General features: G+C 39.5%; 1 protein-coding gene across 6 annotated transcripts in view; it reads right to left on the reverse strand.

Annotated features, from left to right (window-relative positions):
* wdfy3 (WD repeat and FYVE domain containing 3) overlaps positions 1-12,493 on the reverse strand; it is a 139,613-nt gene that overhangs the window by 104,722 nt on the left and 22,398 nt on the right. For all 6 annotated transcript variants that reach the window (XM_038288125.1, XM_038288124.1, XM_038288121.1 and 3 more), the window contains exon 2: positions 120-330. In XM_038288125.1, the coding sequence (XP_038144053.1) occupies positions 120-299 (180 nt within the window). In that variant the 5' untranslated portion in view covers positions 300-330. The remainder of the gene's footprint in view (positions 1-119; positions 331-12,493) is intronic.

A 12,493-nucleotide genomic window follows, 5' to 3' on the forward strand; every position in this document is an offset into this window, starting at 1 on the left:
AACATAACACTTAATCCCTTTCACCCATCATGACGGATGTCAGCCTTACAATAAGATTTGTATTTATTGACCCGCCTCTTGATCAGCTTGGGCCTCTCTGGAGGATAGATCTGACTCACCCGGTTAAATACAGGAAGCATCATGTAGAGCTTCTCCTCCTGCTCCTTCTGGGTCATGTGACGAGGAGGGTGGCACAGCTCGGAGAAGAGGCGTCGCAGGTGCATCAACCCGAGCGCGTTGTCCTGCGGGCTGCACTCCTCCTGCCGCGGCCGCCCCATGATCCTTTTCACCATGTTCATCTTGAGCGGCTTTGTCAGGGCAAAGGCAGCCCTGTGGGGGGGAGACATATAATGAAGGTTTAATGTCTCACAGCATGTTATTCAATACAGACATGGACAGATTCAAATAAGAGACTGACGATATTGAGAAAAATAAACCTTCTAAGCAGAAACGCTGTTTCTATTCTAACGTAGCTTGATAAATGACACCGAAACATGTAAGAACTAACTAACCCTAACTCGGTTAGCTAGTTTTTCCAAATTAAAACACTAGCCTCAGTAGCAGCTCCAAGTTGGATGATTCTGTGGTTAGTAAGGTCTGATCTTTTTTTAGGGCTGCCCAATATGTAACAGATAGTCACATTCATCATCGCATTATCAGTGCATGCAGCACTAGCTTGGAGTGCAGTGGTTGGTGGCTAATTACATTCACTTGCATTTAAATGTAATGTTCATTGATTATTTAACATATGATAACAAACTATATATATATATATACCATTTTTTAAGAGTTCCAGGTCAGTAACAGTCAACATTTCACACTACAGTGATTATTGATTCAACCAGCGCTGTTTACGGCAGGGCTGGAACAGATCAGCAGGAGATGCAGTCATCCTGTTCCTACACTTCATGCCTTAACACCTCAACCACTCTGTGGCAAACATCATCATCCTAAATGATGACTTCAGCTTTTAATAGCCTCAATCTGACCCAGGCAACATTACTAGTCTCTGACATGGATCATCAGCTTCCAGGCTAACTGGCAGTAAAGCAGCTTGGGATGCATCCTTTTCCGCCCCAGGGCCATCAACACTGGAGCCCCCCCTGGGTGTGTCCTCTCCCCACTGCTTTTTTCTCTGTATATAGATGCTGTACCTTAGTGGACCTGTGTGTGAAAATCCATACGTTTACAGGTGACACCACTGTCACTGGTTTGATCCAGGACAACAACATATCTGCATGCAGACAGGAGGTAAACCAGACCTGCTCCAATGGTAAATTTAGACTGACTAGAAGCTTCATCCACTAAAAATGGAACAAACCCCCTACTGCCCCCCCTCTAATACTTGGATGTGGTCATCACAGATAGACTCTGTACAGAAGATGGTTCTGCAGAGATCGTTCTTTTTAGAACAATTTAGGAAGTGCAACTTTCCACTAGTCATCTTCTACACCACTAATGTTCAGTTTGTTTAGTGAACATCCATCTTTGTGTGGATTGGCTCATCATCAAAAACAAACTACAAACAAAAAAAATTATGTCTGCAAAGAGGAGCATCTAACTTGACCTTTCTTAAATCCACAACCTGAATCAGTCCAGAGCTAAAAAAATGATCTAAGATAAACGACAAACAACACATGTTCTGGTCATTGCCTGTTAAAATGTTGCCTCCAGAAACACAAACACAAAATGGAAATAAACACTGTTTTTGCTTTTCTTCCATTAAAAATCCACATATATTTTACTTAGTTGACTGATAAATGAAACATCCAACATGAAACAAATGTTATTGCGAAAACATTTATCTGCCCTAAAATAAACATGTTTATTGTACTTATCCAATGATGTTTTCATTTGCCGCCACCTCCTCTTGACAGGGTAATAAAACAATGTTTAACACCATAAGGTTTTAATAAAACAACCAGTGATTTTTTTTTTTTTTTTTTTTTTAATAGAAAGATTTCACCAAACAGTTATCCACATGAGCTTGTGAAAAAAAATCATAAACAATTGTAATAACATTCCTGGTCTACAGAGGGTGATATGTCTGCATTAAATATGTAATTATATCATAGAAGAATAAAGTGTGCATGGCTGTAAAGCCTTAGCCTGACGTAGTCCGACTCAATTCTAGTCAGAATATGAGTCTGATACTGCTCCATAGAGCTGTGATTATGGAGCGTGTTTCGAATGAACCAGGAAAAAAAATGCCTCTGCACTCAATTGGATAGACCTACAACCAATAAGAGCAACGGAGTGCGTGACGTATGTTAAGCGACCAAGGGAGCCAGCTGATAAATTAAACTTTTGCCGAATCCCGTAGGAAGGACGCCAAAAACATCTTTCTTTTCAACAAATGCCTTGATCGCGTTTCTCTGTTCCTCTTTTAAAATTAATTTGCTGTCGATATCTTCTAGAACAGACCTAATAGCAGAATCTACTCACCTAAACTCTCCAGCGGCAGCCATTGTTGTTGTCACCCAAGCTCGCTTTGGTCACGTGGTTGATTACGTTACTGTTGATCATCTGTCCATCATCGTATAAAGCCCGCCCTGACAATTTGATTGGCCCGCCAGATATTGTACGAGCATACTCCCGCTACTATTGAGCAATGCCAGACCGAACTTCCCGACCTCAAACCTTGTGGGCGGGACTAAGTTCGGAATGGCAACCAGGCCAGTAAAGCCTGGGGGTCCTGGTTAATTCAAAGTATCAAGTAGATGCAGTAAATGGGTTTTTCTGTTAATATAAAGAATTTGCAAATGAGAAGAGATTAGATAAGGGTTTTTCATTATTATATCTTCCCAATACTTTTTTTTTTTTTTTTTTAGAAAATGACAGGTTTGTAAGAGGTAATTTAGATCCCCTAAATGCATGTCATTGCAACCTTATCCTGGAGCACATTTAACTTCCTGTCATTTAAGGACTGTTTTTGTGACAGTATAGAAATGGGCAAACAAACATCGCTGGGATCAATCCTGAGCTCCTCTTCCCATGGGAACGGTTCATATTCATTATATTCAGCAATTTGTTCCATTTGCCAACTTCTCTCTGGACTATATTAGCTTGTTGCTAGGAGATCGTGGAGCACTCGTTGAGCCTAAGTACAGTACATAAACATACAATGATAAAACCAGAAACAGCCTGCTCTAAAGAACTGATAATTAAACTAAACCAGAAATCCTCCTTTTTAGCTTTTAGTTGAGATTACTTTATTGATGGTGAATATTTGCATTTTTTTATTCTTTTTTCTAGATTCAATTCTCGTTTCACCTCCCTAAAGTAATCTTATTTTCTCCAAGATATTTATATTGATTAGCAATTTAAACCCTTTTAAATTGTAACACATCTTCCTTTAGAGGCGGATAGATCCAACATTATTACTGTTTGTTTGTGTTTTTCTGATTTTATTTCCTTAGTTTTTTTCTGGCTGTGTTTTCAGGGTTTATTTGAGAGAATATTTGGTCAAATATGTTCTTTAGAATATGCTTCATATAACCTAGTCCGTGTGGTTTAAATCCTGTCTTAAAAAGGTGCTAAATGCATAATATTCCAGACTTTGAAAGTTAAATGCAAAGATGGCTGGACAGCACTGAAAAAAAGTTATATCTTTTTAAAGACCTGTTGTAAATAAGTGAATTTCTAAACCAAGGCTTTGAATATATATTCAGAAACAACTTTAAATGCTTTCTTCAAACAGGGAACGTAATCATCTGATTACCAAATAACCCTTCAGACAGTCAACCAGCTGATCTGAAGCCTAGGGGTTATAAAAGCTGCAGAGTTTCATGAACTTATCGCAGTTCCTCTAACCGCTTTCAAACGGGAACAAGGAGAGCAACAGCATGAAAACATCTGACAGCTGTTTCTGCACAAACGTCTCTTCTGTGACGGTAACTTAAAAAGGATTTTAGAAAGTCGTTCTATCGGAAGCTTCGGCGCTGCCAACTGCATGAGCTCAGACCATTTAACACTCGTCATTTGCTGCTGTTTTATTCCCAGAATAGAACATTGGTCCATAAGGATGTTATGTTGGAGGTTGTTTTTTGGTTTTTTTTTTAAAGCAAATGCTCTGTATTTAATTAGAGAATGCAAACAATCACAATGTCTGAACTGGGTCCTCTGGAAACAAACAAATTGGGTTTTAGACATCAAACAATTGCAGTTAGTCGGAGAGAAAAAGACCAGAAAGTCAGAAATGAAAGGAACAACAAGTATTGATGTAATCGTGTTGTGAGTCACTCTGTTCTGTCACATTAGAGCTTTTGGCTCCCCCCCCCTGCAGCTTGGCCAAAGATTTCATCAGAAAATAACTAGAAACAGGATGGATGCTGCGTTGGTCTCAGACACATTTTTTTACACGCATGATGGAAATCAAAGCAGAAGACCTTAAAGGCGAAGGATTTGACATTTACAATACAGCGGGTGTCTGGAAGCAATATGCTGCACCGTTTGGCCATTTCTAACCTGCAGCCCTGCCTGTCTGAGATAAGGAATTAAAACAAGTCCAGCAATATAAGTCTGGGCTTTTAAAAGAAGGCTATAACCCTGCCTGGAGCAGATAGAGATTAAAGTTAAAGAGATGACATTAAAGTCACGTTAGCAGTGGAGATAGGCCTGAAGAGGCAGCCCTTGAAAAGTGCACCGCATGAAAGCTTTACCACACATAAAGACAGAAAAACAATATTATCAATTCTACTTTTAAAACCAAAAAAAAAAAAGAAAAGAAACATAACAGCAAATCAGAGCTGCTGTCCCTCCAGCAAATCTAAAAATGTTTGCATATAAATGTGAATAACGATAAAGAGGCAAGACAGAGGCTGCGTCCGAATGTCCGCCCTGATCACTATATAGGGCACTATATAGTGGTTACACCATTTTAGATTTGTCTCAGAATGTCTATTTCAGGGGTAACCAATTAAAAATCACTGTGGTTTGAATAAAAAAAGCCAGTAAAGGTCCGGAGACATTTTTGATTATAAACTGTTACTTTAAATAGAATTTAACACTGAAATAAAATTAGGTTTTTATGCATACATGTTACAAATTTATTTTTAAATCTATTTTAAAATCTAAAGTGTTTTTTGAAGTAGAGATCACAATCATTCAGTTTGGTACAGAGAAAATGTCCTCATTAACATATTTTATAAAACACCTGAACTAACTGACTGTTATTTTTTCTCTTTCTTTTTTCTGGCTTAATGGGAGCAGTGGGCTTTATGCTGCCCTGCAAGGCTTTAAACCTGGTTTGAATGGAGACAAAGCCGTTCTCAAGCACATATCAAGGTGCTCCTTTTGAGCCTGGATCCATATTTATTTTTGATTATGTTCATGGTGGAGAATCCTGCTTCACAGCAGCAGGTTGAGCTAAACATACACAAAATGTTCAGGCTCACCTTTGAGCACGCCATTTCACTTTTCTTTCACCAGTTCACCACAGTTCTTCCAGCATTCCACACTTTCTCTGCTTTCTTTTTATCTTCTCCTTCTTTCCCATCGCCCGGTTTGCCATGGGTTTGCCTGCTGTGTCTAAAAGCGTGAGCAGCAGCAACCCAGACTGACACAGCTCATTGGCTAATGTGTATCACATGCAGCCTGGTCCTGGGGGCTCTGAATGGCTTTACCGTATTAACAGGAGAAGCAGCGCAAGAGAAGTTAGACACTGTCGTGGAACAACATGTGGTTAAATGTAAATGTTTTAAATCAGGTTGGGTCCGGCTTAGCCTGCAGGTGGGTCCTGATCCGGACTGTGGTCCGCTAATCCGTGACCTCGGATCTAGTGGATGAAAACGTAGTGGACTTGAAATTTCCCACAATGCACCTTGAAAAGTATTGATAATGCATGGTCAGAAGACGAGCAGATATATCCCGGAATGCTTTGCAAGGAGAGCTCTCCTCGTAAAGCATCATGGGATTTATTGTCACAGCGGCCCGCTGTCGGCTACAGCTGTCGCTACCCGAAAACAGCGTCATTTAATAAAGATGGTGCAGGCACAATGCAGGGAGGCGGAGTCACGTGATCAACGAGGAATTATACTTGTCTCTGGAAGTTCACTATAAACACTACGAGTGCCCCCAAGAGGTCACTCAATTGAAAGTTCATCTTACCATTAATGGTGAGTATTGGCATGGGTGTTCCAATAAGTTACATATCACAACACTCGATACAATATTATCCCAATATTGCAAAATCACTATATATTGCAATATTTTTACCAGCTATTAAAATTAAATGTATAGATAAAAAACAAGTGCTGTATATGTTCATCATATGATATCGATCATTTAGTTATTTTGGTATCAATGTTTTTTGAGGTTTGAGTCAGTCCATGTCTTCCACTGAGAATGCCTTAACTACAGAAATGGTGCATTGCTGCACAGCAAAAGGCCTCCACAGCCCTATTTGCCAGATTAGCGGTGCAGAGGTAGTCCATTTTCCCTCGTTGTTTAAGGTAAAATATTTTTAAAACCAATATTAGGAACTGAAAGATCGATATTATATTGGGCATCTGAAAATCATGACATATAGCCAAAACGATTTTTTTCCCACACCCCTATTCACCATTTCACTCACTTCAAGCAGTTGGCATGCTGATGTGAGTGACTCGTTTACAGAGCAGGGGTAACGAAGTCTTTGTTTCAGCATCTGGATAGCTTTCACATAAATTCCATGACTGTGGTTGAGTATGCACTTATGGTATACATTGTACTCTTTCGACTCTAAATTTAATGCACAAAAGATATTTAGCTCTTTAACAAAACCAAATCGTATTTCAATCACACTGCCTGTAATGAAAACAAGGCAACTGACAGCAGCCAACGTTGTGTCGTCCAAACCAGACAAGTACAACTTCTCAATCTTTTTCAGGTTACTGTTACTACATGTCACTGCTGCTAAAGCGTAACAAAGATGGCAGTTCCAAAAAAAAAACTGGAGGACACCAATGACATAATAATAGGATTTTGATGCCTACACTGATAGCAGTTCTAAAGAGTGTTTGCTTCTGTCTGTACCTAGTGTCCGCACTAAAGCTGGAAAGACAGCTTTTCAGTACGCTGCCCCCACAGCATGGAACAATCTTCAGAAAGACTGGAAGTTTAAGGATTTGATTCCAATCGGACATTTTAAACGATTGCTCAAAGGTTTGGAAATGAGATCTATGGTTTGTAACTGTTTTATGAATTTCTAAATATAGATTAATGTAACTGTGAACTGTAATGTAATTTGTAATGTAATCTTTTGCCGCTGTCTTGGCCAGGACTCCCTTGAAAAAGAGATTGTTAATCTCAATGGGACTTTTCCTGGTTAAATAAAGGAAAGAAAGAGCAGTAACTGCACTTAATAATAATCAGGACTTTTACTAAATCAATTGATACCGTCATGGAAACATTGGTGGAGGAAACAGAAAGAACAAGTTAAGGTTTTGAGAGATCCTCCATGAAGTAACAGCATTTTAAAATTCTTTCAAGTGCATTTTTTATGTTAGACTATAAAATAAATCCCCCTTCCGGGACAGATTACTCTAATCACTGTCCTTGCACACAGCGACATACAGAATATGCTCTGTTTATTTAAAGCTACAGTGTGTAATTTCCAGCGACATCTAACATCCAGACTGCAGACCGCAGCAACATGAACACCCCCCCCCCCCCCCCACCCACCCCCACCCACCGCTTCTCCCCCCCAACAGTACGGCGAGCGTTACGGGACAAAATGTCTTCCACGACGTCCGCATCACCTACCTTCTCAAGTGATGAGGTTTGTTTACATAGATAATTTTAATACTGCCACATATTGTTCAGTACCGTCTCAGTTCATCTCTCTCAACTTGCCGTAGTTACTTTCGAGCGTAATGGGCGATCTCGCAATCTCTAGTTTGTTGGCTCTGCGCTGCCGTAGCGCAAAGATGTCTGCCTCCATGGCTGCGAGACCCGCTCCTATGTAATTATAAATAACGAATTCTAAGGCAACGCAAATATTAAAGGAGAATTCCGGTTTTTAACACTTTTAGCCCATTTTCTGTAGTGTCCAGGATGAAATCGAATGATCGACACCAAAATTTTGACAATTGGTCCTGTCTCTGCTTTTTGGCTCATTTAGAATCCACCCCTGGCTGCTTCAGAATGGCTTCCATAGTGCATGTTCGATAATGTCCTTAAAACAACCTTAAACGTTCTTTTTTTAAAATATGCTACTCACCGGGTCGTCAGCGCTGTTCAATGACGTTCCAAAAAAAGTTTCGTAAAGAAAAAACGTTCCTGTAGTGTTTTATTTAGCATTTTGTAAATCCCATTGAGTTCTGTTGGAATAGTCAATATTCCCCTGCCACCGGAAACGGAAATGGGGCCGGTTTACACAGTTGTAGTCTTTTCGCTTCACTCTGTGTACTCCGACGTCGAGGTGCTAACGTCTCTGTTAAACACTTTAAAAAAATCTGAAAATGGAATACGAAAGGTGGATTCTTGATTCTCGACGTCGGAGTACACAGAGTGAAGCGAAAAGACTACAACTGTGTAAACAGGCCCCATTTCCGTTTCCGGTGGCAGGGGAATATTGACTATTCCAACAGAACTCAATGGGATTTACAAAATGCTAAATAAAACACTACAGGAACGTTTTTTCTTTACGAAACTTTTTTTGGAACGTCATTGAACAGCGCTGACGACCCGGTGAGTAGCATATTTAAAAAAAAGAACGTTTAAGGTTGTTTTAAGGACATTATCGAACATGCACTATGGAAGCCATTCTGAAGCAGCCAGGGGTGGATTCTAAATGAGCCAAAAAGCAGAGACAGGAGCAATTGTCAAACTTTTGGTGTCGATCATTCGATTTCATCCTGGACACTACAGAAAATGGGCTAAAAGTGTTAAAAACCGGAATTCTCCTTTAAGGTTAAGAGGCTGAGCTCGTAGATGATGATAAAATAACATAGTTATGTATAATATATTACATTTCTGACTGTATATCCCTGTAATTATTACACACTGTAGCTTTAATTAGTGCAGAAGCAGGTTTTAGTTAAAGTTCTAATTTTAAAAAGGGAAACTTTTTTTTTTCATTTGGGTTTTAAGGGAACCATAGCCTCAGCAAGTTTTCTGTCATTAAACCAAGCTCCGACTTCCTGTTTTGCACTAATTAAGGCGACAAACATCCTCACACTTTTCTCCTCCCTTTGACCTTTTTAGAGATAATCTTAACCAAATCAAAAATGTTTTGAGTGTTTTCTTTAGCTTTTTATTATTTTCTTTTAGGTCTTAAAAGAGAATTTACTTCTCTTGTAAACACGTTGTGGTCTATGTCCTAATGTTCACCATTTGACTCACAGTTTAACCAGTAGAAAGAGAACTGAGTTTCAACTCATGATGGAAGCTGTGTTTGTTGAGAAAGTGGAAGTTATTGTCAAGCATATTTTTTTACCGAGGTAGTGATTGAAAGTATAAAAAGCAACAAGTTCAACAACCTGAGGCAGACATCCTGCAACAGCTCTCTTTGCTGCAACTGACCCTCACCTTCTCATAGTCAGTTTCTTTCTATTTTACTCGTGTTGATAATCCTGGTTCTGATAAAAAATGTAAAAAAAAAAACAAAATAACTCTCTGCTTATCCTCATAAATGTATTTTTGACTTTTCTGATTATTCAGAGAGAAAATCTCAGGGGATTTAGGAAAAAAAAAAAAAACACAGCCTAACAACACATTTGACCTAGCCAACTATCTACCAGTGGGGTTACCAAGTGATCAAGAAGCAGCTTTAGTAGCATCAGCACTAAAGTCTAGACTATAGCCGCCAGCTCAGATGGAAAATCAGGCCGAGCCAGAGTGGTGTCCTGTTGAAAAGCTTTCAGTTAAGCAGAAAAAAAGCACAGGATGTCAGAAATTAGGAAAACAAAAAGCAGAAGTGGTTTAAATATATCCTGGCCAATGGGCCAAAGTCGTTGTTCGAGGATGTAGGAATCATTATGGGGAAAGCAACTGGTGAAAGGTCTTTCAGACAAAGATCACCTTGGAGAATCCTGGGCAGAGAGGAGCTCAAACTGATTTATTAAACTATTCTAGAAACATTTTATTGGCCTAAAAATTCACCAAAGTTTAGCTGCTATCATTTAAATATTTTGTCAGAGATTATGGCAATCTTGTTGAATAATAAACTCTAAAAAGAGATCAGGAAAGGCCCTTCTAAAACCTTGAATCAAAACTGCTATAACTAGGCTGTATTTGAGGTTAACTTAGATCAAAGGAAGATAAAGAAAATTAAGCACTAAGTCAATAACAGGTCATTTAAAAATGTTTTAAAAGTGAACATCTAATGGGCAATTACAGCGAGCATTGCGATTTACAGCTTCAGGGTTAGCTAATCTGTTTTGAGATCAATTATTTTTGTGGAATGATGACCTAAAATATTTATCAGTTTAAAAAGTCGAAGAATTTTCCCTTAAGATGTCCTTATGCTGAAACAGCCCGTCTATTTTGGTCCTGTAATGTAGCCCTGAACAATGCTGACTGTTGGCTTTGCTGCATGAGCCCGATGTAACAGAGAGTCAGTGAAGCAGATAAGAACGGAGAGAGAACGGTGGAGTCAGAGCACAGCGAGGCCGGGACCACAAACTGGGGCAAACACATGTCGTACGGCTTTAGCATAAGGTTGAGCTGGAAAAATCAACACAAGGGAAGGGGGTGACAAACGCACGATGGGTGCTCACTTCACCTAGCGAGAACCAGAAACACTGTTCTCTAATTTCCTAAGAACAGAAGGACAATGCTTCAATAACTTTGTTAGGTTGGCTAGATCAAGGGATTAAAGTTGTAAAGAGAAAAACAAGATCTGTTTAGCACATGTACAATCTGTGGTTAGGTAATATAACCTAAAATGGAGATTGAGGATGGAGATCATTTTTGGATTCATGAGGATACATAACATATGTTTAAAAATCCATTGATCATCATTATAACATTGTAAAACCCATTATGCAACTACGGACCAGGAGAACAAAAGCAACACACTTTGCATTCATCTTCCTACCTAATCCAACAGGCAAAAGAGACTTTTAAAAAGGTATAAAGGATGATTTTTTATTTCCGGGTGGATCATCTAAATAAGTGGTCCTCCTAATTGTCAATCATTCTGGTGATATGTTTATGTAAGGCCGTCCTACATGCTCGTCCCGTTAGCTATCTTTTTCTGTGCATGCTTACTTTCAGGCTACGGTTTCAGACAGCCATTGAAGCTCACCTTTCTCACCACCGTTCTTTGAAAATGGCCGAGGGTCTTAACAGAAAAAGTGTCTACGAAGTGTATGAGAAGAAGAGAAAGGCCTCAGAAGAGGCAGATATATCCCGGAATGCTTTGCACGGAGAGCTCTCCTTGCAAAGCATTATGGGCTCTGCTATTAAAGCGGCCCATAATCGCTACCCGACAGCGGCAACTAGTAACAAAGATGGCGCAGGTACCGCGCAGTGGAGGAGGAGTTACGTGACCAACGTGGAGCAAAAAGCAGTGATCATCTGTTCGAACGGTCAGCTAAGCAAGTTCGCTATAAAGCCAATATATTGTCCCCGCTCTCTATAGTGATTGAGGTAATTAGCGGTTAGGGCGGGGATTCAGGTCTTTAAAATAATTTGCAAAATACTCCACAATACCTTTAATCAGTTTCAAAGCAAAGCTGCACCGCGGTTGTCTTTTGTGAAAAAGTACATAAAAACAGGCAAATGTAGGATGATGCAACCAAAAGGTTAAAGATGAAAGGTAATAAGAGAAGAAGGAACAAGGAAACGGTTGGGAACTATTGTTCTTGATCCTAGATGATGGACTGCAGAGATAGAAAATGAATGTACTTCTTACCGTGAATTTTTTTATAATTGTTATTCTGAGGCAACTTTGGCCTAGTGGGAAGATGCTTGCAATCTGATAGTTGTGGGTTCAATTTCCGTAGTTCTGTATGAATTTTTGTGAAAAATCCCTCTCTCTTCCTCCCTGTCTACATATAACACCCAAAACCATTACATAGATTAACTCTATTTACCATTCCTACCCCAGTGTGCTTCCTTGTTTGGCTTCACTTGCAGGCTATTATCAACTAACCAAAGCCCCCAAAACAGCCCCCAGATGCAACACACCTTACACTACGGCAGAAAGAGCAGCATAAAACATCTCTACTTCCATGTGTTTTATTCTAACCGCGTATCAATGAATGCTTGGTTCAGTGGCCTTTAATCTGTGTGTGGCACCTGTGAGTAAAGTGCAACTGTGTAAAGTGTAGCCCATGTTAAAAAATACCCAGAGACGTGCCTCTGAGCTACACTTTAAACTGTACTTATGACCTAATGTTGAGCTATGATGATGAAAGGCTGTTTTAGCACAGGCCATTTGAACCACTGCACTTAAAGCAGCATTTTAAAGAAAAACACTGCAAATCTAAACAAGCTCATACGTAAAGTTAATTTGTGTGACAGTGAGAGTTGCTAACAGAAATAAAATGCAACTGAAAATGTTTTT

This window comes from Cyprinodon tularosa, unplaced genomic scaffold, assembly GCF_016077235.1.
Source record: "Cyprinodon tularosa strain WSP-4 unplaced genomic scaffold, ASM1607723v1 ctg249, whole genome shotgun sequence".
NCBI lineage: Eukaryota > Metazoa > Chordata > Actinopteri > Cyprinodontiformes > Cyprinodontidae > Cyprinodon > Cyprinodon tularosa.